The sequence below is a fragment of the Schistosoma mansoni genome, chromosome 1 (assembly GCF_000237925.1).
Source record: "Schistosoma mansoni strain Puerto Rico chromosome 1, complete genome".
Classification (NCBI taxonomy): domain Eukaryota; kingdom Metazoa; phylum Platyhelminthes; class Trematoda; order Strigeidida; family Schistosomatidae; genus Schistosoma; species Schistosoma mansoni.
The window spans coordinates 30,306,064-30,333,313 of record NC_031495.1 but is presented as its reverse complement, the minus strand read 5'-3'; the positions used below and the strand labels follow the sequence as shown (position 1 = coordinate 30,333,313).

Sequence of the window (27,250 nt, the reverse complement as noted above, 5' to 3'; positions counted from 1 at the left end):
CATTAATTCACCCCAACTGCACCAACAGTAAAAAGAACATTCTTTCACAATAAAAATAATCAATCAATTAGTAGGGTAAATGTTAAATATTATATTGAATATTTCATCCAATCATTACACACATAAAAAGGTAACAACAACAATAGTATAACACCTATTCGTCTACTTTATGCAAAGAAAAATGTTGTTCTTTTCTTCTTCAAAATTAACGTGCATTTATTTATTATATTTAGATCACGAATTCATACCAAAACATTTCTGGTAATATTAAATGTTATTTTTGACTTGTTTATGACTGTATATAGAGATTATATATTTGATAAGAAACGGTAGTCATGAATTATAACACCTTTTTTTCAATCAAGGGAGTGTGTTATACAAGGAACGATAAATAAAGCGAAATGATTCAACAAAAAACTTATCAAATAACTTGACCTAAATTAAGAAAACAACAGGTAACAAACATTAAAAAGAAGAGGAGAAAAAGTAAATATCTTATGTAATATTTGGCTATAGATTCCTTTCCTCTACTAGTATTTCTATCATTATGTAACATTTAAAGGATTAGTGAATACATCAGAATACATAGAACAATATAATTATGAAAAACCACTTTGATGAAAAAAGATATAAATTAATAGGTAAGGTATGCCAAGGAAAAACTGTGTGTACAAAAGGTCAATAAAATGTATATTATTTTCACTGAAGTCAAAAAAGAAAGACTGTTAATGAATAACATTTCTAAATCATCTGAGTGACGTATAATTAAATTAAATAAAGTAATGGAAAGCGGTAACGAAATACATAAGTTATAGTATGTATGCGAATCAAACAAAAAGGTAACAATCAATTTTCTGGTAGTAAAATATTGTTTTCAACCCAGATTATTCATAATTCATTTACAAAAAAATCAATTGAAGAGATCCATACTAAATAGAGACAACCTAAGCTGTTGTATCAGTTTCCTGTGGGCAAGCTTATACTTCCAGTTTCTTGTTGAAATATAAAAACGAACTTTAAGATAAAAGTTGAAGAAGTAAACCCCTTGGAATTCGAAAGTGTAAACTTTGTCATCATAATTACATTGTTATAGTTGTTCTAAATCTTTATGGCAAAACATCTGGTATAAATGAGATTCATGGGGTTGATAATGTTGAACTCTGTTCACCTTTTACGATTAGGAAATGGGTTCGAGTTGAACTGTAAACGTTTCAAGTACAACTCAGTTCACCAATCCTCTGTAGAGCCCGGAGCACATCATATATTTCATTGATAACCACAAACTACCTATTTTCTAAGACTTTCATGATGATCTTTACAATATTTTTGTTTTTCTAGTTTTAGTTGGGAGCAAAGGAATACCGGGAACTACTCATATGAAATCAAAAACTCGGTCAAAAAATCTATCTTTTCTTATTTTGGATAAACAACTTCTAAACATTTTCCTCATAAGTAATCATACAACTCTTGCCTATGTGTTGCACAAGATATTCACTATTATTTCTAAACAGAATTAATGTAATACAACCGGTCAGATAAAACTAAGTGGTTTTGCAGGGTATTTTTTATACTTTATATATTTCTTATATCACCAACTGATGTTACTGGAAAAATCAGCTGAAAACTAGGGATAAGTTAACTAATTCTTCGCCTCAACTTAAAAATATCAAAACATTCTTTTCAAAACATATTATGGACAATCAGTTTTGGATAATGAGCAATGCAAGACTTACAGGTAGTCTGAAATTTCATGTAACATTGAAATCTGTTAGTTTTTCTAGTACCTAAAATACAACTTCGTCCGCCTACCATTCATTTGTGAGTTAAATATCTTTTTGCTGGAACGAAATGTTCAACGTTCATTAAGCAAAACATTTTATCCAACCATAAAAATCGTAATTAACCCAACAAATCCTATGTTTCATCGCAGACACACATATCCAAGTGATTTCACTTTTGACTGTTTATGTCAATCCACTTGAAGGTAAATACAATGGTCAAGGGAAGAACAACTATCATGTGTAAGCAAAGATGGACAGTGGCTAGCAGTGGAATCCAGGACGCGCGTTTCGTCCTATTTGGGACTTGTCAGCTGGATGTATTTGCATCTCAGAGTTGATGTTCACTCTGGGACTCGAACCCAGTACCTTTCGCTTCAAACGTCATCACGTTATCCACTCGGCCACTGAGTCCTGATAGCCACAAACAATACTAAATGAACTATCATGTGTAATTGGTGGTAATTGTGGGTTTACCTGAATGTTTGCAAAAGAAAAAACTTAACAGTTCATTTCTTATTACCCTCGCTTGAAACATCTCACTTGAAACATACTGCAACAACATAAAACATGAATCTGATAAACTATGCTTCCTCTTTATCTTAAATGCATCAAAAAGTTTCAAATTATATTTATTTATAGATTTATATTACTCATAAGTAGTGTAACTCTGCCCTACAATTATTTTTCATATTTTCAGCATTCAGAACTAACAATGCAAACATATGTACAAATATGAGGAGTATTTTCGGAGTTATATATATAGAGTTAGCTGGGAATTATGAGGCCTTATTCGTCTGCATATTCTAAGCTTGGTGGTCAAGGGATTTCACAAACACTTTACTGGAATAAGATTGTACCTATCGTTAATATTTGTATTAATCATATCTATGAAAGTAATAGGATTACTTTAAGAATCCCCAAGTCCCACTGAATAATACATTGAATATATTGGATACATCCCAAACCTATTTTACATTATAATATAGCTCTCTTGAATCCGTTGAAATTCTCTTTCTTTTAAATAAAGTAAAACATTCAGACAGTAAAACTTTATCATTTTTGCGAACGGTTTGTCCGGTTATTTTATGTTCAAGAGATATGTGTACGCGAAAACGCTATTCCTTGCAAAATAAAACAAAATGTTTCGAAGTTAGCTTTCTTCACGAACAGATATTAACTAGTGTACTATTCTAAACCAAACGTCATGGACAGCTTGAAGATAGATTTTAGAGAGAGGTATCAACTGACGTAGTGAGTCAGATATCACTCAAGATACTAAGAGATAATAAGAGAGTTGATAAGATGGAAAAATGGGACTCTTCATTGTTCAAGCACGCATTGAAATGCTACAAAACATCCAGTTCATTGTTTGTAGATTTTTTTCAGATAATCGTCTGGTAATCTAAATTTCTATTCACCAACAAGTTTAAGCTAAGTATAGATTTCAGCTGTTTCATGCTGGAATAACTATCACTATCGGACTTTCAGAATTAGGGATGTTATTGACGGCTTAAAGAAGTTGGAATGGTGTTTTCATTAGTCCCCTTATTCAACAAGAATAAAATCGATGAAAGTCGCAGTTTTGCTTATCTATGATGCCAATACGCACTATGTCCAACATTTTTCGGTTAGGAGGTTACTTTCATGGAATCCGTAAAATGTTTTATTTGTCGTATACCAAAATCTAAATTTTAATGTAATTAGTTGTTTAACTGAAATTTGCTGACTTCTCACTTTGTTCGATGTTAGTAGCTATAAGTTCAAGCAAATATGTTTTTCGGAAATGTAATGCTGAGTAAACTCATTTTATTGATTACAGGTTACTGTGGAGAAAATAAGCATCAGACGAAATGTGAGAGCGATAAATGTTAAAATAAAGTCTGTTTGGTAGTCGATAGTAGGATGCGGTGTTAGTGGTCCAGAGGTTAAGTGTTTGTGCGCAAGACTCAAGGTGCTCGGTTGTTTTGGCGCATGCGGGATTGTGGATGCGCGCTATTGAGGAGTCTCATACTAGGACGAATAGGCCGTCCAGTGCTCTAAGGTTTTCAGTGTTGGTCTTGTAATGATCAAATCATGATTTCAATTAAATAATACAGTATCTTATCATTGAACATTGCGAAGACTACGATGAAATTCAAAGTGAATTGATGCACTAAGTAGCTGTTGAAACGAAATGAAACAAAAAGTTATTAATGGTACAGGACTTTCCAACTCCCCTAGGTGGACTTTCCGTGTCTACCTACCCGGTTAAAGCGCAGGACATTCGCTTTTCGTCCTCTCAATTTTGTAACCGACCCGGTGAGAGAATGCAGTGAGTAGGACTTCCCTGACAGTGGCTGTATACATGTAGCCTTGAGAGAGTAGTTCAAGAGGGAGAGCTGACTCTACCCACCGTCGACCGTACCAGGGCATTTGGGGGCTACTGTAAAGTTATTCTGGTCATTGGTTCTTAAAACATCTTTACATTCACAAAACCATGTGATGAATATTATTTAGATTATTATTTAAGTTCTTCAATTCAGTATTGGAAATAATAATAAGTATTAAGCTAAGTAAGAAATTGTACTTTGGCGTCCACTAATGAAGCTGAAACAGCCAATTCGTTCCACCGAAATTATCGATCTCACCTAGTGTAAATATTTGCTAAAACAAAAATATCAAGTTTATTAGTACATATCATAAGCTTTGTAAACAGATGTCAATTATTAATAAAGACCACCAATGGTGATGAAACAGGATAATCAATAGAACATCAGACTGAAACAATGATTATCTCTAACCCTTATATAAATATCATTCATGCTTTGCTAACTAGGTCATCATTATTTGACCTTAAAACCTGGTCTTTTTATAGTTACGAAACAACGATGCTTGTTTTTAGTGATGAAATTAAACTTTTGTGTATTTAGGATGTACAAAAATATACGTGAGTCTTCTTTCATTTGTACAATGATTACTTGGTGCATAAGATTCATAACATTCCACCGTCATACTTGTTTGCTTTCAATTTATAAACTGACTACATGATCCAAAGACTGAAACATTGATTCTATCAATCAACTTTTTATGTGGTAGCTATTCAAAATGATGTAACATCACGTTGGATTGTGTTTTATGTTACCAGGACAAACATTGTATGTACTGGCTCTTTCAAGATTGCAAACCAGCTATGACAACGAGGGTCAACTAACATGAGGCTGAAATCATAATTTTCTACAGATGCTCTCCAACCACGTAATATCTGAATAGTAAACAAATTTGATATAACTGCCTTATTAATAAATTCATTTGGTATTGTTTGTTTGGTCTTCACACCATTGTACAAACAAGTGGACATCAGGATTCAGTATCTAAGTGAATAACGTGATGGCGTCTGAGGCGAATGGTACCTGGTTCGAGTCCCATGGTGAACATCAACTCTGGGACAGGTAGATCCAGCTGACGAGTCCCAAATGGGATGAAACGCCCTTCCTGGATTTCACTGCTAGCCAACATCCATCTTTGCTTACAGTGCTTTATTAATAGACTTTTATTAGAGTGGGGGTTTGTGATGATTGCCGTTAAACATTAACACCGTTGGATGCCGGCCCAGTGGTCCAGAGGTTAGGCGTTCGCTCACGAAACTGAAGGTCCTGACTTTAAGTCCGGAATTGCTGAGGAGTCCCGTACTAGGACGAAACGGTCATTCGGTAAATCCAGGTTTTCAATGGTGGTCCAGCTTACATCGACTCATGAATTCAACTATTAAAATTATTAATAAATGTTTACTCCCAATTTCCTTGACTTAAAAATGTCGTTGATATATACCTACATTTATTAGGAGAAAATTTTACACCGTTATACTTCTTTATTAAATAAACTCAAACCTATAGCAATAAACGCACTTATATGATTCGTTTCTGTAAGATTTATATATTATACTATACTTTTTCATACTGATTAGAACAAAACTAATGAAAAATGTGTATAAGTACATCTGCATTCCGCAAATACTACCGACCGGAGCCAAAAAAGCCATACTTACATTCAATGAAATTGAAATCTCCCTTCGGAAGACCTACACGTTCTTCGTAAGTACTACAACTTGAATAACTTCATGTATAAATCATAAGTAAATCTTGCAGTATAACAAAACAGTAATTCTAAATGATTTTTAAAAATCCGTATTTCACATATGTTATATTTTTTACAGCAAGTATATTCACAAACACGATCTGATAGAGAATAAAGTTATATTAGAACTATTAATTTGTATTTAGTGGTTTACATCATGAAGTAACTGTAGCTAGACCAACATTAAAAGCTAGAAAACACTGGACAAATGTTTAGATAATCACCTGACCCCCGAAGAGTTAGTAGTCATGACTCTGTCAGGGGACAAATGTAAGACTATAAGGCTTCTCAAAGTGAGCTAAACCTTCAAACTACTGAAGTGGCATTCAATGATTCACATATCTAACCTTAGTCACTCAACAACTAAAATTTAGTTTTATTTGCTACTTGGCTAATAAAATTTCGCCTTCTAATGGTTATGATCTCGATACACAAAATTTGTCAAAGATATTTTAGTCACTGTATTAACCCAAATGGAAGAAGACTGAATAAACATTGTTTAATAGGTTTAAGCACTTTAGATTATTAAATAACATCATTTATTTTAATAGAATCTAAACTCAATCTATCATCATATTAATATTAGTTTAATTATGATTAGATTAATGAATAAAAATCTGAGATAACAAAAATGTGTTTTGGAGACGTGAAAGGTCCAACTATTCTGTATTTGTTAAAGCTAAAAGAAGCCATATTAGTGTAAAATTCATATTGTTAGTCACTAGATAGGCTAATTGACCAAACATAAATGCTTACAACGGTTCTATAATACCATAAAATCACTATTCAGATTACTTGAACAAAAGATTTACTACAAGAGTAATAATACTAATTCTATTCATTAAGAGAAATAACTGAAATTATATTGTGCATATCTTATTTGCTTTTTAAATGCTGATATAATTATGAACCGTTCATTTTTTTCAAAACCCTTATTCTTTGAATAATGCAACTTCCTTTTGTGATCAATTTTTATTTTGTTTACCCTGATAGGTTTACTTGTAATGAATAGTATCAACAAAACGTATAACAGTTTACAGTTCATTTTTGATAACCAGTTTAAGACTTCATATGACCGGTAACTAAAACTTTCCGCGCAAAAATTTTTTCATAAGGAAGAAATTCGATCGAGTTATTATATATAAGCTGAGACTTTTGTAAATTCTGGTTTAATAATACTTCAATAGAGCTGTTAGTTTGAACACTTACTTTCGTTCTACTAAACAGAGTTATAAGAATTTTAGCATGAGACTGGTATCGTAATGTTTAAATTCGGAGGATGATGTAACTAACTTCATGTCATACTGATGGGTACTAAAGTAATGAACACATATCCCTTCCAGCTCTGTTAATGTTTACATGATAACTATTTAATGAAATCAATCCACTTACTAAGAATTTCATGACTTTTGTTTATCTTTACAGATATCTTAGAAGTCAGTTAAGTTATGGACATATGGATAGGGGAAAAATCAAAAACTTAAGAAGAGATGACAGTGATATACTTGACTGTCATACACTTATTGAACCAATTCATAAGTTATTAACCAACAGGTAATATTTTTGTCTGAGCATTTGCATTCACAAAATATTATGCCCAGCAAAGATGTTTGACCATTTATGACCTGTAGTATAAAATTTGATATTGCTTACTTACTTACGCCTGTTACTCCTCGTTGAGGAGCATAGGCCGCCCACTAGCATTCTCCATCCAACCCTGTCCTGGGCAAATAAAATTCGATATTAGTAAAAACAGTTATTAAAAGCTTATTACTACAAATTTCAAATGCTTAAAAGTCGTTCAAAATACCCAATCTATATTGTTCCAGTCTAAATAATTAAAATATGTTTACTAAGAAAAAAATCATTTAATGATGTCTTCACTTCCCTATATGATGAATTTCTATACATTGAATAAATTTCAACTTAGATAATTCTATCAGTAGGCACTTGAAATAGGATAGGATTAAATCCTATTATCCTTCATTTTCTACATTATATGAAACATAGGCAACATGTATATTATCTTGTGTAATATAGGTCTTCTTCATTCTATTTCCATTTTCCATCGTTAGTCTATCAGTACCTTTCTAAGACAATTAACAATCATTCTTTTCGTTCTTCAATATACACTCTTCATTTTTATCCTTAAATTTGATTTTCCAGTTTAGTAAAACAATTATCAGTCAAACCAACAGATTTATACAGTTATCTAATTGGTTCTCAAATGGTAGTGTAAGTGTGTTTATATCGATGACAATTCTTATTCAAAATAAACATTGAATAGTAAAGTTAAACAAGAAATTTCGAAATCTTTAGATTTTGGAAAGAAAATCAAGCCGAACTACACCAGAGTTGGTAAGTCTGACGAAAAATAAACGAGTAGTTATCCTATTTTTATGAATTCACTAAACGTAAATTAGTGAGACAGATAAGACAAATTATTGGATGAACTTAGTGATCAGTATTAACTAGATAAACCGTAGAGTAAATGCTGAAACTTTTTAACCTTATCAACTGATTGTTCTAATTTACACAATGGGGATCTTTAATAGATAGGAAGTATTTTTGGAACTCAAAAGGAAGCAGATGGATCCCTAGTACATTTTGTGAATGTTTGTGGATAAATTAAGGAACAGCTAATGAATCATGTTCATATTATCGTAGATTATTTCAAATCTGGCTTATAATTAAAAGACATTTTTAAAAAGTTTCATAATCTATCAATGTCTGGCACAAAAATAAAGAAACATGCGAATTATTGGAATTGTGGTGTGGTCTACTTATATCCACATAAGTAGTATATGGTGATAGACATAGAATGTATTTTGGCAGAAGATCGATAAGGAACGAACAGAAAAATGCATGAACAATGAAATCAGAGAAGACGGACCGATATTTGCAGAAGGAACTCCTATGAATGAGACAATTGATTGTTATTCTGCAAATTAACTGTTTACTGTACGGTTATCAGAATTTAGTGAGATAGTCTGTAATTTGTGCTTAAATACATTTGATTGTCCCCACTCGTGTTCTCGTTCACTACACAATCACTTGCGATATAAACAGTGTATAGCATTTGGTGAAATCAAGCCCCGTAATGTACTTGAAGCTGAAGTGAATGATATCTGTAAACTACAAATATGTTCTTATATCCATTTTTTCAGATATTCGCTTATTTCCTGCTCATTACTCCGTTTATTAGTGACCTGAGATCGATACTAGTACAGAACATGTAAATGAAATATAAAAGTTTGTCGTATATAAATAGAATTGTGAATAACTAAAGAAAATGAAGAGCTTTATTTGCTTTCAAGCAGAGATGATGGTGGCTTATGATGCTTGTGATTTATATCAAGGCAATCCTCACAGAATGCATATACGCCAATAAGAGCCTGGTTGATTGCAATCCTACACATCGATGGGAAGATGTAAACAAACAATACAAAAATGAATTTATTTGTTTTTAGTTATAGATTAAATATGTCAGTATTGGCATTCTGATAAGTTTCAAAATTTCGTGTTCTACTGTACTTGTTACAGACATTAAGATGAAATAAGTGTGAGATAACTACCTGTTTGTATCTAAGTGATTTAAGAACCGATTACAAATTTGAATAACAAAGTTCTGAGAGGTCAGTATATGAACAAGACATGAATTCTGGCCCAAAAATGTGCTATTAATGTGCCCAATTTATGTCTAAGAAATGAATTGTAAGTAGTATTTAGTTATCAAAAACTGACGTTACATTTTACCTATATCAACCAATAGCAATGAAAAAATTCATTCTCCTTATAAAGACACTTATTGTTCACCATCTTAGAAATAAACATATTATCTAGTACTGATCAACAACTGTGATGATATTGTTGACAAAGAAATCACAGTTACATGTCCAGACATAACGTAAATCTATCGAATCTTGTTTTCTCTAATTTAAATACAATCCAACTTATCACAAATCATATTTTAACATTATTATACTATTAATTTCAAGTCCTTATACATTAATTTTATTTAAAGCTAATACAATCAAACACTATCACATTGTAAAACTAGTCCAAAATGTAAATCTTGATTAGTCATCCATCAGTACGTACAATAAATCGTTCGACCTTAAGCTTTATGAAATAAAACCTTGGAAGTACTTCTTTAATAAAGATATTTTATCCTCCTACTCAAAGTATATCGTCCAATAAGAGAGCATTAAAATCTTACAACGGTGATTTCAAGTCATAATCCATAATGATTTAAGATTTCAACTACCTGAAATGAATTTTCCGTCTGATAACGTAAATTCTCTATTCGTATGATTAGTCAATTTACAAGAATGTTTTTATGAATCCATATAAACTCCTCAAACATATGACGGAGGATATTTTTTGTTCAACAAACGATTTGTTACTTAAATCTCTTTGGAGTATTACAATTCATAATTTCTAGCCCATGATACTTTCTCAAACATGAGATAAAACTTAATGAAATAAATGATTTGCTTAAATCATCATCTCTAAGGACATTTTTTAGATGTATTACATATAGAAATTATTTTGTTTTCATATTTAACCGCGACTAGTTTGTTTAAAATACTCAACTTTCAACCATTAGATTATGATTCGAAAATATCGAAAAAATATTATTTTTATTATCATTTAGCATAAGTTTTGAATCATGTGTTATTTACTCCAATTTGATTAGCCGGATGTATCATTTCCTTTCAAAATCTGAATCACGAATACATATCCGTTTTCTGATTTGAATTAAGTTAGGGAACAACAAATAATCAATATCAAGCAATACTAGTATTGATTAATGTGTACTTGTCAGTGACACTAAACATCCTATTCTAAACTGTAAATTTATCTTATTATGTAATATATTATTAAAATACATTCTTCAACTAATCATGCTAAAGTATTAACATGCTCTTCGAAATTAACTTCATGAACATCAACTCTGAGATGGAGGTACATCCAGCTGACGAGTCCCAAATGGGACGAAACGCGCGTCCCGGATTCCAATGCTAGCCATTATCCATTCATGAAATAATGTTTATACTTAACCACGAAAAACTATCCCTTATCAGTTAATAGATTTTCTTCTACACGTCTTCATAACATTGACAGTATTAAATTGTATACAGGTAAGCATAGTAACCATATTTCCATTGTTGTTTCACAGACTCTTTAAATGTTTATAATTTTAAGATAAATATTCAACTTCATTATTATGTATAAAGTATCAATTCATAATGTTTCGGATTTTTTTTAGGGTTACATTCAACAAATTGTAACAAAAACAAAGTTAAACGAAAATTACGAACAACAAAACCCCCAAAATCATGTTCAAACATTAATGTTAACACTAATGATTGTTTGATAATAAAATCAAAGAATGCTTTAAGTCAATCTTGTTCAATTTCTACAAGACTAAATTTAACTGAAATAAATGAATTAACTTCTGAACTTGTAAATCTAGAAAATAATATATCTGTATGCTTAAAAATTCAAGGTTTGTCAATATTTGTTTAAGTAATGGATTATTAATTTTTCCAAATTTTTCTAATGCATAAGTTTTCCCTGTTAGTTGACAGTATAATTGATTTGATGGTAAATATTCATAACTTAGGTAATAGAGAATTTTGTTATTTCATGGACTGTGATGACTGCTTTAGTCCAAATGTGATCATCGATGCACTTTTTTAACAGTAAGCAAATCAAAGATGTGCTTTATGAATAGCTATAGATTTACGCTCTGCTCGACTAGTCTAGTATGGACCAGATAGCACAGCATTACTTTTTAATATTTCGTTCGGTTGATATTTGAGTTATATTTATATTGTACCTGTGTGTCACATTTACAGTCTCATAAGGTTACAAGTGGTTGATTTCTGGACTTTATAAGCGAAGTCAACAGGCGTTTCCTGCTGTAAAGAGTCATTCCTTGGTTCACTTTGATCTACTAATGCTGATAATGTATATAATGTACCGTAAAACTTAAATCGGTGCTTCAATGTTTTCCACTTTCTTTCAAATTGGGTTCACTTAAAAGAAATGAATATATACAAGTCTAAGAGTAGAAGCAAAAACATTTCCGACACATTGACTGTGTTTCTTTGAATAGTTCCTTGAAACCTCTCATACCAAATGTTTCTATGTTACTTGTTAAGGGTATGACGAATGATCTGACCAGGGAATTTTCTATGTATAAGAAGGTGAACAATATATGAGTTATATATGATAACCTCTTAGATGTAATTCAGTTTTTAGATAGAGCTTATAATCTACAGGATGAAATCGGGCCAATTCGTGACGAAGAAAATAATTATCAGCAGACTTTTTCAATATTATCCTGAGTAGAAGAGATGATGACACCAGTTTATAAGAAACCCTCTTAAACAAGCCAATAATTTAGCTTTCAAAGGTTCCATCTGTTACAATACAACCGTGGGTAATGGAGCCATTCAATCGAGGTCGATAAAACGTGATCGTAAACTGATACAGAATTAGTTAGCTTAGGATACTTCACCATATTCCTCGATAACAAAATGTATCATTTAAACAAACTGTAAGAATGACCCTAGAATAATCTTTAAAACTTTATACGGAAATTATTAGGAGTAAACTTTTAGATTTGTAAAGGATTTGGGCTCTAAAAATTGTAAGCATCCCTTATATGTACAGAAACAATTTCGTTCTTACCTTGAATCTGCCCTGGTAATTTTTTATTCACTTTAACGCCTGGGGTAGTGTGACAGCTTATTCCTTGTATATTATGCCATTTCTCTCTTTTAGATTAACACGTAGAGGTTATTTGACTTTTCATTTAATTGACCTTTCATGATGTTTATAAAGAGATGAATTGACATGAGTTTCTATTATTATACTGTTCGAAGTATAATGAACAAATTTATCGAATATTTCAGCTCAACTCCATCTTCTCAATTCATTCTTGAAACTCATGTTTGGTAATGAGAGTTTTAAATATCAGATGATTCATCACTAGCTTACTACTTTATTCTTTGCTCTTGTGACCTTACTTTTAAGCATTTAAAACATAATTTGTTTCTACATATCGACTCTAACAGATTTTCGAAAGGTCAGTCTTTTGTCTGATACGGAAACTTGATGAAAATCATCATTCACAATCCTTAAGAACCTAAAGCCAAACATACTTTATAGTTTCTAAAAGACAACAATGATTTACTCTAAATTTTAATGTAAATGACATAATGGATTTTCTCAGTTTATTCCATCGGTTGTATGTGTCATCCTAAACTTTATGAATTGTCAGAAGAAAAATTATGGAACCCATTTCGGACCTACAACTTAAATTCAAAATATTCGATTAAAATTGTCCAACCTCAAAACCATCTATACTCTTTTTACTATATAAAAAGCAGTTTCATTAAGAGAAACAAACATAACTTATATGTACACAATATAGTTATAAATTTATAACTATAATTGCTGAATACTTAATAACGAATTCAATCAATGGTATTGTATTAATTTCACGGAAATTTAGCAGCTCACCTAATTTCCCATGTGTCTTCTGTCAAATATTGTCAATATGACTTTACTGACAAAAAGTTAAGACGTTATTATTGTCACTATCAATGAAGTATTTTAGTGATAGAATATCGCTTGCCATCCTTACAATTATTGTATCACCAGATTTGTTTGTAATAAATCGTATTTCTTATATGAACGGTAACTCACTTGATTGCCAGTTCACCAATACGATGAGTTCACTGTAAAACAAAATACACATTCAATCATTTAATGATTAATGATGCTATCAAATGCCGAATATCTTTATTCAATTTTTTTTTCTTGAAAATATATTGTGCTTCGAAACCCGAAAGAAATGTTCATATACTAATGCCATAATGAAATGATGAAGTCAGTTGTTCTGAGTAGATTAACTTGTTATGTTTCTACTTTTAGGCACTCCGAGGAAAACTAACTCACTGTACACAAAACAGAAAAGTAGTTTAAGTGAAAATGATATTGTGAAGGTTGTTTCACCAAGATTACCAAATCAATATCCAAGTAGGTTTTTGAGTGACGAATGAATGCCTATATTTCTTATTTGAAACAATTTTTTTTTAATTCGGAAGAATGGAATGTTGAGTACAAAATAATGTAACGTATCCTAACTTAGATAGCACATTCATTTAAATTGTTCTTCATCCCTTTAATGAAGACATCGTAATGGTTTTAATCCGTTAAAAAAGCCATCTTGAGATTAGTTTTTTCATCAGTAATTACTTCTCATTAGTAATTTACGTTATGATGATTACTTCTATTTCTATACGGAAAACCATAATCATTAAAGTCACCAAGAATTAAAGTGAAACCATAAATGGTTCACGAATACTAAATGATAATTGCGGAAAATGTAGGAAATCTCAATCGCTAAATATTGACCTCAAAAAATCAAACAATAATATGTTGACTTCAAAAAAAGATGGTTAACTTCAGTAAAATGTTTATGCTATAGTTACTTATTCGACATTTTTGTGCTTTTATTGATCGACAGGGAAAATTTTCAGTTAACTTATAATTGTTTTCCCCATAAAAATGGTATTCATTAACTTTATGAAAAGTGATTTTTCAAAATCCATGTGATGATTAATCCGATATAAATTTCTATTTATTAGCAACATAATCTATCACCATTCTAATATTATCACTATGGTGTTACATTTCATAATGTTAATTATTTTACTTAAAATAGCTTGTTAGTTTTAAGCAGGTACTTACTATATGACTGATTTTAATAGACAATATTGATTTTATGCTACCATTCTTTATGGTTTGTATATATATTAACTTTATGTTAACAGTAGTAAATCAATTGTATATTTTCAAATGTATTTCTATAATAAAAACACCTAAATTTTCTTAGTTAAACATCAGACGATAAAACTCTTTAGTAGATTTTATATTCAGATTGTAAACAACATGATTCATGAAATCTTTCGTCTGACTTAGTCTGAACTAAGTCTCCCCTAAAAAGAAATATAAAAGTACTAGTAAACACTCGTTATGCTTCTTTTTTTCGAGAAGAGGTTCAATTCTTCAAAATTTTCTTTTACCTTAATAATTATAATGAGATTTCACAGTGACAATTATAGCTGAACAACAAAGTTTAAGTTAAATTTACTTGGTATTGTTTGCTTGTATATTCTCATATCCCAACACACAAACTGATCATTTGCAATTGAATCAAGAACTTTTCAAATAATGTAACAATTATGATACATTACAACCACTCAGTCACGTTTTCTACCCTAAGTTACATAGCTTTCATCAGTGGATATAATTCTCAATCTTGAGCTCCCTTAATTGGATAACTTCTTGCTAGGACACTTAGAGATCTAGTTTAAAACAGGTCGCTAATATGTATTAATTTGTATAGAACATTACCAATTGAGAAAGTGGACACTCATCATTAAGTAGACGATTTTATTCTATGTGGAAATATAATCTGTAGGTTTTTATTGAACGTAAAGATTACTGACTTGCTCACAAAATCAACAATCATGGTTAAGATTATGAGAGACCAAGTAATTTCTGATATTGTTTTGCAACCTTGCATCATATCCATTAAACAGATCAACTCGATTATGAATACAATACAACTAGGAAAATTTAGCAGTATACTTGGATAAAGTAGAATGAAAAAGAAATTTTTCTTATCTCTGGCAAAAATCACAATACTGAAAAAAATATGTACAGACAACTAAATACAGATTTTGCTTTTTAATGTATATGTGGTACATGAGCAAAAAGTTTATTTTCATTCGATCGGTCAATATTATTTAAATAATTCATTGTTTTATATAAAAATGTTTCCTGTTAAAGCTGATTCCAGTCATGGCTTTATATCAATTGAGGAATCAGTGAAAATCGTATACTACGGGATATATGTTTTTTATTCTAGTTTGGGACATCTAAGAAGTGAGTAAATACGATTTAGCCAGAGATCTAAACAAAGACCTCATTATCTAAACGAAATTTATCTAACTACAGACCGACGATTTGGAATCTTATGGTTCATTAGGGCAACTTTATATAGTTCACATTATGGCCTGATATCATCTAATTCAATTGGTGGGTTGAGCTCCCCTCACTCTAGACATGACTAAACACCAATTGCGACTTATCATCATAATTCTGATCCTCATTAAGGTTATGACACACTATACTGAGAAGCCATAAATTAAAATAAAACAGTTCTCAATTACTCTATGGTTTTCATTCATTCACAGATTGATATCAGTCCGTGACGAAAACTAATTTCAATTTAAACTGTTCTCATAAAATGTTTCCGCTTTCACCAAAGAAACAATAAAATTATTCATAACCAAATCGGACAGTTATCAGTCATTAAAAGTCTCTCTTTATATTCTCCACTTATCACACTTTTTAAACGTCAGTTTTTTTCTGAAATGAATTACGTAATATGTAAATTACATAGTTTATAACCTATTCTTTTCAGTTAGTGTTTTATTTCTATAAGCCATAAAATATTCAGATTGACAAAATCCATTAATCAAGAAGATTGAGTAGATAATTTAAACAGCCTCTAAATTCATTTTTATTATAGTTTAACCACCTACAACTGTTTTCTTTAGTTTTGTATTTCAAAAATGAACATCTTTCTAGCTTACAGAACAATTGCCCAGACTACTGAAGTAGAAAGTAGTAGTCAGTTTACTTTCCAAAACTAATAAATTTATTTTAATCTATTCTATAAATATTATTATGATTGTTATTATCAATAAGAAATAAAGCTCGAATTAACTTTCCAAACTAAACTGAAAAATGTATTTTCCATACTTGAAGCTTCTACTTACGACCTGTTTCAACAAAAAGCTTAAATTTGATTATTATTATCAAAAGGGGTTCTTTGTGGAGATTTAGTATTTTCATAGTTGATGCCGGCTCGGTGGTTTATCTGTTAAGTGCTCTGGCGTGAGACTTGTAGGTCCTGGGTTCAAATCTCGCGAGACGAGGGCGTGGATGCGCACTGCTGAGGAGTCCCACAATATGACGAAACGGCCGTCCAGTGCTTCCAGGTTTTCCTTGGTGGTCTAGCTTCAATTGACTCACGCTTTCAACTATAAAATTTGATTTGTAAGTTCAATAAGTTGTAAGTAAAATTATCAAGTTTTCTATAAGATCAGTTTGGAATGAAAGTCGATATATATTCTTGAATAAAACCGAATACAGAGTTATAAAACTTTAAATATTGTATTTTAGAGTATCATTAAACTTTGGTTAATCTAATAGATACTACTCATATTTTAACTAAAAAATAAATTGACTACTTATATTATTATTTTCATTTAATAATATAAAATGGATAATTGAAAGCGTATGTCAATTGAAGCTAGACCACCATGGAAAACCTGGAAGCACTGGACGGCCGTTTCGTCCCATTGTGGGACTCCTCAGCAGTAACTCACGCTTTCAACTATGAAAATACTAAATCTCCACAAAATCCCTTTCTGATAAAATGGATAAATTACATTTTTGATACATAACACACTATTTTATTTCATAAAAAGAAATGATTTTTTGAATTTTTTTCAAAATCGAGTGTTTAAATGAACATAAATGAAATAAAATGAATAAATATCGAAAATAAACGAAACTTTGAAAATCGAGATAGCTTCAATTGACTCACGCTTTCAACTATGAAAGCGAGGTAACTTTATTCATTTTAATGAGTGTGAAAAGAGATATGAAAAGTTGGATTTGTATAAAACTGTTTCTAGTGTTTATAAACTAACAATTCATATCATATTACTACATATTTTACTAAAACAATCATTAGATATTTTCAATATGTTACCTTTATTGAAAATATACATTTCGGGGTGATTTTCTTGTATTGACTAAACTACAGACAAATTATTCATCATACCACTCACTTTAGTAAAAGTCTGGTTTAAATAATGCAAACTGTATACTTCTAAACTAGTTCAAAGAAATATCTATGGAATAAACTATGATAAACATTTGCCTGATTATCAACAGTTTATTAAATGAAGTTAGTTAAAGATAACACATTTATATAACAAGCAATCACAGAATAATAAGTAACAGTTGATTTGAGGGACTGAAACCATGACTGTCACGTTGTAAGTAATTTATACATAGAAGGAGAAACTTCCTATGCAATGTGAATGATTTTGACAGTATCAGGGATTACTGAGTTATGGTATGTTCTCAGTTCTGATGAAAATTTCAAATAACCTTATACTTTATTTTGAAGGAACTCAAAAATCGTACGAAAACATAATTTCATCTGGTCGCGCATACTCAATACCTTCCATATCAACTGAAAGAATTAAGGGGATTCTGGATGACAAATTATGTATTTACGGTTATCAGACAGGAAAAACACCAAGAACATCCGATTTCCATGAGTTAGATGATATTGCTGAGAATCGCCTTCATACTCTGTCTTATTATAATGATAACAATCAATTGAAAGTTCCACACAAAACGTCGATTCGTCCCAAAAGTGCTGGGGATGCTCACAATGGAATGAATTCGGTAAGTATTATGTTAAATTTGCATTTAAGTTCGATTACGCTTGAATATCATCTATAATGCAATAAAGAGTTGCGTATCTATCGTTTCTAGATTCCACCTTATGAAAACACTATGATGATATGTGTAACCATTCTTTGAATCAACTAGCTAAGATTTTGGGTTAAAGTTTATCTGTGTTACTTTGAAGATCAGAGACTTAGACGTAGTAAATATCACGCTTGCTGAGATTGCCTTTCTTTGGCATTGTGAGCCCTTCGTTCCAGTCTGTTGGTACTTGTCCTTCATCCCATATCCTACTGAAGACAATGTGGAGTTTCTTTACAGTTACTGCTACATCTGCCTTCAGTGTCCCTGCTGCGATGTTGTCCCGCTGCTTTACCGCTAATGATTTGTCTGATGGCCATGCTGATTTCCTCAATTATTGGTGGGCCAACATTGGTTGGGAGATCCGTGGGTGTTTCTTTGATGTGGGGTGGGTTCAATATGGCTGGTTGATTCAAGAGTTCTTTTCAGTCCTCTATCCACTTGTTGGTGATTACCTTGCCTTCCTTACTTTTCACTGGTCGTTCTGGCTTACGGTAATTTCCAGCGAGTTTCTTTGTTGTATCATACAACTATCTCATGTTTCCTTCTCTTGCAGCCTTTTCCGCCATCATTGCTAGATCTTCCACATATTTACGTTTGTCGACTTCGATGCTCTCTTCACTTGCTTGTATCTCGAAGAAAAGCCGCATTAAAATTTTGTAGTGTTGACTGACCCGTTGTCCAGTGCTTCTTGAGTTTTAATTTCATTTTGATCAACGGCAATTGATGATCTCAGGCTATATCAACTCCTCTCCTGGTTCTTACGTCTTCCATCGTCATCCTGAACATTTTATTGATGCAGATATGGTCGATTTGGTTCTGTGTAGTGTGATCCGGTGAAGTCTATGTGGCTTTGTCTATGAGTTTATGTGTGAATATGTTGCCACCTATGACCAGTTTGTTGAAGGCATGTAGGTTTACAAATCTCTCAACATTTCCGTTCCTTTCTCCCAGTCAGTCCATGTCGTTCCATGATGTCTTCATTTGCAGTGTTGTCCATTCCAATCTTGGTATTTAGCTATCCCATCAGAATGGTCAAGTCCTTTGTTGGTCATTTCTCGACGATCGACTGCAGCCTATCGTAGAATTCATTTCTAACGTCTTCATTGTATTCGTTGACAGGCGCAAAGCATTGGATGACGTTCATTGTAATGCCCTCTTTCTTTGTTTCGAAGGTGGCTTTGATGATCCTGGGTCAATGAGATGTCCGTCCTACAAGTGCTTTTTGTGCTTGTTTGGATAGCACCAGTGCAACTCATTGTGTATGTGGAGCATTCTCTTCTTCATGACCGGAGTATAACAGCAGCTCGCCTGAAGCTAGTCCATGTTGTCTAACCTGCGTCCAATGTGTTTCACTGATTCCAAACACCTCCAGGTTGTATTTCTTCATTTCTGCAGCAACTTGGATGACTCTCCCGATCTCCTACATTGTACGAGCATTCCGTGTACCTTAATTAATAGTTGCTCTGGTTGTTAGAAGGGTCATCAGCCTTGTAAATTCCGAGGGAACTCGGCTTTCATAATGAGGCGTCGTAACTCTTCCAAATGAAGACCTTTTAACCCTCAGGACAGAGTTTGAATGGTTTGAATTATTTTTTCTGGTTAGTGTTTTATTAGCGAGTTAGTTCCCTACGGGATGGGATGGTTAGCCTCATGCCCAACCCTCCTTCTTTTATATGGTCTTGGGACCGACAGTAACCCCATAAGGGCTCCAAGTGGCTACGCTTTAAATACGGTTAACTATTCATTAAAAATGTCCATCTTAGTAGAATTGTCTAAAAATTCTCATTTATAACTTTCGGTTAAGGCAGAATGAACATTTTAGAATTAGACACAATTCACTAAACATCACATATTGGTTGATCAAGCAAATATATTTTCTCATCTGTTAAATTACAAAAGTTAAACAATATTTTATTTTCAAATGGAATAAAAATGGACAAATACTCCTGCAGTTAACATGGTTGCAATGACGAACAACATTTTCATCCAATTATTTTAACTATAGTGAAGAATAATTATCAGACTTCTCGAAACTTGGTAAAACTCATCAGGTTCGCCATAACCACTTTTTTAATTAATAGAACGTGTTTGTTTCACCAACCAGGTCAAAGCTCTCCTACTTGATAATTCACATCATTATTACTTTTTTACCTAGCTTCTATAAATACTGTAGTTAGTTAGTTTGATAATATTATAGAAATGAATACTGTACACACAATTTTTTCCAGCCTTATTCACGCAAAGACATTTATTGTACTCTCATGTTCAGTATTTTATTCGTGTAGTCAGATAAAAAGACTGTACAAGCCCATGATATATACTTCTTTATTATTCGTAACGGCTGAAATATTGTATTACGGGGAATTGTCCAAGTTACATGGGATCATCTGGCGGGACAATTCAAGTTTATAGTATTTTAAAACAAAATCAATATTTATGCGGAGGTCGTAGCCAAGCTTCTTTTAGTTACAGTTTTACAGTTACCCGCTCAACGAAGTGTGGAAGCCCCATGGCTTCTCACGTAGAGAAGAACTTTGAAAAGACGGTGCGACTGGACTCTAAAGAATATGCGTATATAGGGATTATGATATCAGCAGTATGGGCAATTAACTTAACTCACATTATGTAGTGCGGACGTATTCTTCCTGACTTATAATACTCTTTTTCTATCACTTTTGAAAGCTTTTATGTATACGAAAAGCGCTGATGAGCTACTAATGAGTTCACCAATGGAGAAACGTGGAAACTATCCCCAAGTATGCTTCATATGCATATATTCAAATGTAGATATCAAAGACATATACATTCCAGTGATATAAATATCGGTATAGATGAGCGCGGTTGCTAGTATCTTGTACATGTAACGATGGGAAGAGTAGGCATATCCACACCTCCCACAAATACATTTTGGCATACAAGTTTTTGCACGCAAGTATATGATACATGCATATGTAGAATGCATAAGCCAAGGCCCATGCACTCAATGATATGCACATAGACATAGATGAGAACGATCCAGGTCCCCAAGCCCAGCAGCGTTTTCACTGAATGAATATTGAGTATTCAAATCAATATGTAAGTAAGTCGTCATAGACGATGTACCCACTTCATGTTCTTACCACAAGCCGGTTTAATGTCGACCACTGTGCACTGGTTATGGCACAGCTTATGGTCAACTCTCTGAGCCGCCCCAACTAGATCTTACGGCCTTTTCAGACTAGTCTGCTATGGCACCAAAAGGAGAATTTTCTCCAATGCCTCAGTCATACTATCGATTCAAATCGACCTCTCTTCTCATATAATCAAGATTAAAGACAGTGGGTGATTAGTTTGATCTCTATCTGATTACGAACTAGTTGGTCAATCCAGTGCTGCTTACGTTAGTTTATTAGGAAAAACATCACCCACTATCCAAGGAGCACTAAACGGAAATGAAGGCCGGACTTTGCCCCCCTCTTAGCTATAATCCGACGCATATATATGAGCAAAACAGATAAATTATGCAACCGAAATCGTTTCTTCAATCCATACTACTTCAATAAGAGAAGAGAATTTCTTCTCTGTCTATTCTGTTATTAGAAAATATACCATCTGTGTTTTACCTGTCTCACTATATGCACCAACTAAAAAAGCATACAATTAATTTGTACATTATAAAAAATTTGCCCATAAGGCATATAAACATGAAGGTAAAGTTTTTGTTTTCATAATGTTCGTTGCTGAGAATTAAATACAAAAAATTTTAACCAATTTCCATGTTTAATAAGTACCTATCTGGCTATCGGTAAATTTATGTCTCCTAAAAGTAAAAATTTTCTTTTTTGTTCGATAATAGAGTAATATTGTCAAAGTAGATTGAATTTAGTTTACTTCTAAAATGTCTCCTAAAATGCGCAAAGTTCATATATATTTCAAGGTTCAATGATCCTCATAATTATTTTTTGATAGGGAATAATAAATTCCATTTTATCATGGTAAACATATATGGAACATTTACATTCCACTTTCCCTATCAAACCTTATTCAAGCGTAAATTATTTGGATGTTTACAACTAATGGAAAATCATTTTACAAATGTATTTTTTCTATCACATTAAAGTTTACCTGTAAAGTAATACTTAGGTAGTTTCACAATACGAAGCCTGTCTCCTAACAACTCTTCTTTACATCTGAGCCACGAAAATTCTCCCATACAACCTGGCTTTTTCTCGTATCATCCAAATGTATATTAATGAATCTTCATAATATAACAAAAACCCCGGCAATAAATTTGGAATATTTCCCCCTCTTATTAGTTAGTCAGCAAAAGACTGTCACGATCAAGGGACCATTGTTATGAAAGCAATAAAATTTATGTTTACTGTAGTTGTATGTAATTTATGAGTGTCTCCATGTTCGCAATTGTGTTTTTTTCTTAAGCTACACTACACTCATTAAAAAGATTCATACATTTAAGAAGGGATGGGTTTATGTTAGAGTCCATTATCAGAATATAAACACTCGTACCAATTATTGCTCGCAGTTTTCACAATATTTGTGTGGTGATTTATCGGAAGATTGATCAAGTGATGTTTTACGCTCATAACCTAAAAAATCATAACAAAGAAATTCCTGTTTTATACAACAAAAGAAGTTCCAAATTATTTGATGCACCTAGTTATAAGACAATTGACAGTGTTACCTGAGCAAAGGTAGAGAAGCGAATTCTCGCTAAACCATTTACGAGATAAAATTAACATCAAAATAAACTTAGTAGTAAAACTATCATGTCGTTTTAACAGTGATGGCGTAATGACACTTAATTTATCCATCTTGAGCTATTTTAAGCAATAAATAAACCTACCTTTAATAAAACATTTCACAAGGTGAGTGATAGTTAATCTTATTGATTAAACTTCATTCTAACAAGTGGAGACTGTTATAGACGCTTTTCTCTAGGCTGAAAGTTTACCGACATATGTACTTATAATTATCATAAAAAGTGACAACATTTTCATCTGTTTGCTTTTAAAATAAATGAGAGATATCAGTGTTCATAAGTAACTTGTTAATATTTCCAGTTGAATGACAAAATATACTTTAAAAAGTTTTCTTTTTACTACATAATCTTACTCGGACTAATTATTTTGTCTTTTTGAAGATCCCTTAGACACCAAGTCTTCGTTAAAGTTGGTTAATTAATATTATTATGAAAGTATATACAAGTTGAAAATACTCTCAAGTAATATTTTTAATGTATGATCAATTGTTGTAACTATTCACACTTTTATAGATTGGAGATATTAAAGGACTATTAAATATTCAGTCCATACATACTTCACCAAAACCTTTCCTTTTGAGTGAAAGGCAACCTAGTCGAATTAGATCAGCCCGTGAATATCGACAAAAACACATCGAACAAAATTTTCGTTCATGTTTAAATTCAGTAGATAATCTCAATCTTCACAACAATGATACCCCTGTTTCGGATGAAACGACTACAAACAGTGTACACAGTGCAAGACAACGAGCAGATATTCACTTACCAAGTGTTAAACATTTAATGGAAACATATGAAGAAATAGAAAAGTGAAATTTGAACTCCATCTAGTCCCTTAAGAATAGTTTACATCTCATTTAAAGAAAATATCCCCAGCAATTTTTTGTTTACTGCATAATTTTGCAACACTTTTACATCACTGAACCTCGATGTTATGAAACTTTCGCATTCATATTAGAACTACGTTTGTTTACTTAAAAATATGGATTTTCGAATTTTAGATATTGTAACAAATGCTACGAAATAATTTTTCACCTTAACTGTTGTTTAATTTACATGAATAATAATAACTTTTTGAATAACTTTGCAAACATAAATGTTAAATGTCAAGTGAAACTATCGCATATACGAGTAATCGTTGCGAAACCATGAACGGAAAAGAGTTTGTTAATTTAACACTGTTTGTTTTAATCTACCCATTGTTGTTTAGGACTCCAATTGATCAGTCTCCCATTACACAAGTTAGTCGTTATCAGGACTCGGTCGCTAAGTAGGCAACGCAATAGCGTTTGAGGCGAACGTTACTGGGTTCGGGTCTCTGAGTAAACATCAACACTGCGACGAAGGTACATCCATCTGACGGGTCCCAAATAGGACGAAACGCGCACCCTGGATTCCACTGCTAACTGCCATCTGTCTTTGGAAAAGAGTTTGGTTGACAAAAATTTTATGCGTTCGCAGATGATTCAGAAGTTTCGTAATTAATTTATTATAAAATTTTCCCATCGGATAGACCTGTTTGAGCATTGAATGAAGGGCTTGTGTTATTTAAGTGAGATACACAAAAATAAACTTAATAAGTTGAATGAGAATTTCGAACTTAATATTGGTTAACACAAAATGAAACTGTCGGAAATAATAAATGAACTAAATCTTTTCAAGTGGATTGCACCCATATTATCTTTCTAGAATATTTACTTTCTCTAAAGATAGCAACGTGTAGTAGTTATTAGTGATCAATTCTACTATACTTATTTTATTTAGCATGACGACAATTAACAAATGAAATGTAATTCCAATGAGTGGGATTTTCTTATTACGACGTTGTAGCCCACTTAAAACCACTTCACCACATGAATTTTTGATTTAAACATAAAACTCATTCCACTACAGAAGATAAGTTAGGAAATGTGTATTAGGCAGCGAATATACATGCATTTCATATTTCCCTAAGTATTCACTCCTATTCGTTAACTACATTTATATTACAGTGAAAGCCAGCCAATCATGTTATTTTTTAAAACTTATTACAAATTATATTCTCTCGCTTGGTATAAATGAAGAAATGGTTTGTCTTAAAGCTCATTGTTTAAAAACACTAGAGCATAAATGCTCTATGAAATTAAATCAAACTAATATATTGCCGGGAGGATGGTCAAAGTTTCGTCTCACCGGATACTCGATGACATCATAATTCATAATTAGTTTTAATTTATTGAAAACATAATATATCAGCAGCTCCCTTCTCTCTGTTCATTCATAGTCTATTAGGAGTGAAGTTTAAAGACTAACAACTGATAAACTTTAATCAAGTATATATACCTTCCCGACATATTCATTGTAAAGGTTCATTAAATTTGCATCAAACTAATAAATACTTTTTTTTAATTTCCATTGATGATTTCTTTTAAGATAAAAATGAAATATAAAGTAAATAGTTAATTTCATTATTCCGTCGCCAAATTAGAGATTTTGTTTTAAAATAAGACACGACAATTAACTAAGATTTTTTTAAGCTTAGAGACAAAAACGTTAATGATTTTTTCCAGTAACAGCTTTTATTGTAGCATAAACTTTACTTTCCCACAATATTTCTTAATATCAGAGGGGGTTTTGTGGATATTATAGTAATTTTAATAGTTGAGATCATGAATCAATTGAAGCTAGGCCACCATGGAAAACCTAGAAGCACTCCTCAGCTGAGGATTCCCACAATAAGACGAAACGGCAGTCCAGAAATTAGCACTAATAATTATCAAGGGAAACAGAAAATGTCATGAGAAAATAATCATTTCATTGAAACTCATCATGCTAATGAGAATAAACAACTTTGAGCAGAATTCTCAGTCGTTGTAAGAAAGTTTTGTCAGAAAAAATTTGGACTTCTGGAAGTGTGACATGTATTGCTGATAGCATTGGATGATGGTTGCGTAATGTCACGCATTGAATAGAGTGATGAGAGCAAATCATTGAGTGCCAGATCAGTGATCTCAATTTAAGGCATGTACACATATAAGAAACTGATCTAATTTATCTTTCTTTATAACAGATAACTCAGACCTCATATCTATAAATTGTTATGTGATTCACAACAAAATTTGAAGTAAATTAAAGCCATCTGACAATTACTACTGATAATGTTAGTACTTTAACTTATTCTGAGCTTCAATTCACGTTGGAACGTAAGAATATGATACCGAATTCATTTTAAATAGAAAATGTTACACTAAGATTATTGTTACTGAATTTCTGACATCAAATAAAGTTGAACGATGATTGAATTTCATTGATATATAAAAAAAGTTGATCGTATCAATCAAGTAAATAACGTAGATCATTAGCAAGTAATAAAACGTATTATATTGTACCAAACTCCTGATTTTCGTTATTTAGTGATGCTTCAAAAATATTAATTTATTAATAATATGACCCATAAATTTCATATTTAAATAAAAACGTATTTATCAGAAGGGGATTTTGTGGAGATTCAGTAATTTTATATAGTTGAGATCATGAGTCAATTGAAGCTAGACCACCATGGAAAGCCTGGAAGCACTAGACGGCCGTTTCGTTCAACTTATTTATTATAAACACATCGTATTCCCTTTAAAACTAAAAATGTTTTATAATGAACACTAACAACCCAGTTGAGGATTGCATCGTAAACCTCTAGACCGCTGTAATGGATTGTAAGGTTTAAAATTTACAAAATCAGTTGGATAATAAGCAAAGATGGATAGTGGCTAGCAGTGGAATCCAGGACGCGCGTTTCGTCCTATTTTGGACTCGTCAGCTGGACGTACCTGCATCTCAGAGTTGATTTTCAGTCTGGGACTCGAACCCAGTACCTTTCGCTTCAAACGCCATCACGTTATCCACTCAGCTACTGAGCAAGTGGTTATCAGGACTCAGTAGCTGAGTGGATAACGTGATG

At 32.1% G+C, this 27,250-nt stretch overlaps 1 protein-coding gene across 1 annotated transcript; it reads left to right on the top strand.

Moving 5' to 3' along the window:
• Positions 1-5,741: 5,741 nt before the first annotated feature.
• Positions 5,742-21,082, top strand: Smp_126070 (hypothetical protein; the record flags this gene model as incomplete). Its single annotated transcript, XM_018794006.1, has 6 exons — positions 5,742-5,851; positions 7,320-7,448; positions 8,061-8,129; positions 8,182-8,252; positions 18,187-18,470; positions 21,002-21,082. 6 exons carry the CDS (start codon positions 5,742-5,744, stop codon positions 21,080-21,082), a joined length of 744 nt encoding a protein of 247 aa, XP_018648462.1.
• Between the last annotated feature and the right edge of the window lie 6,168 nt (positions 21,083-27,250).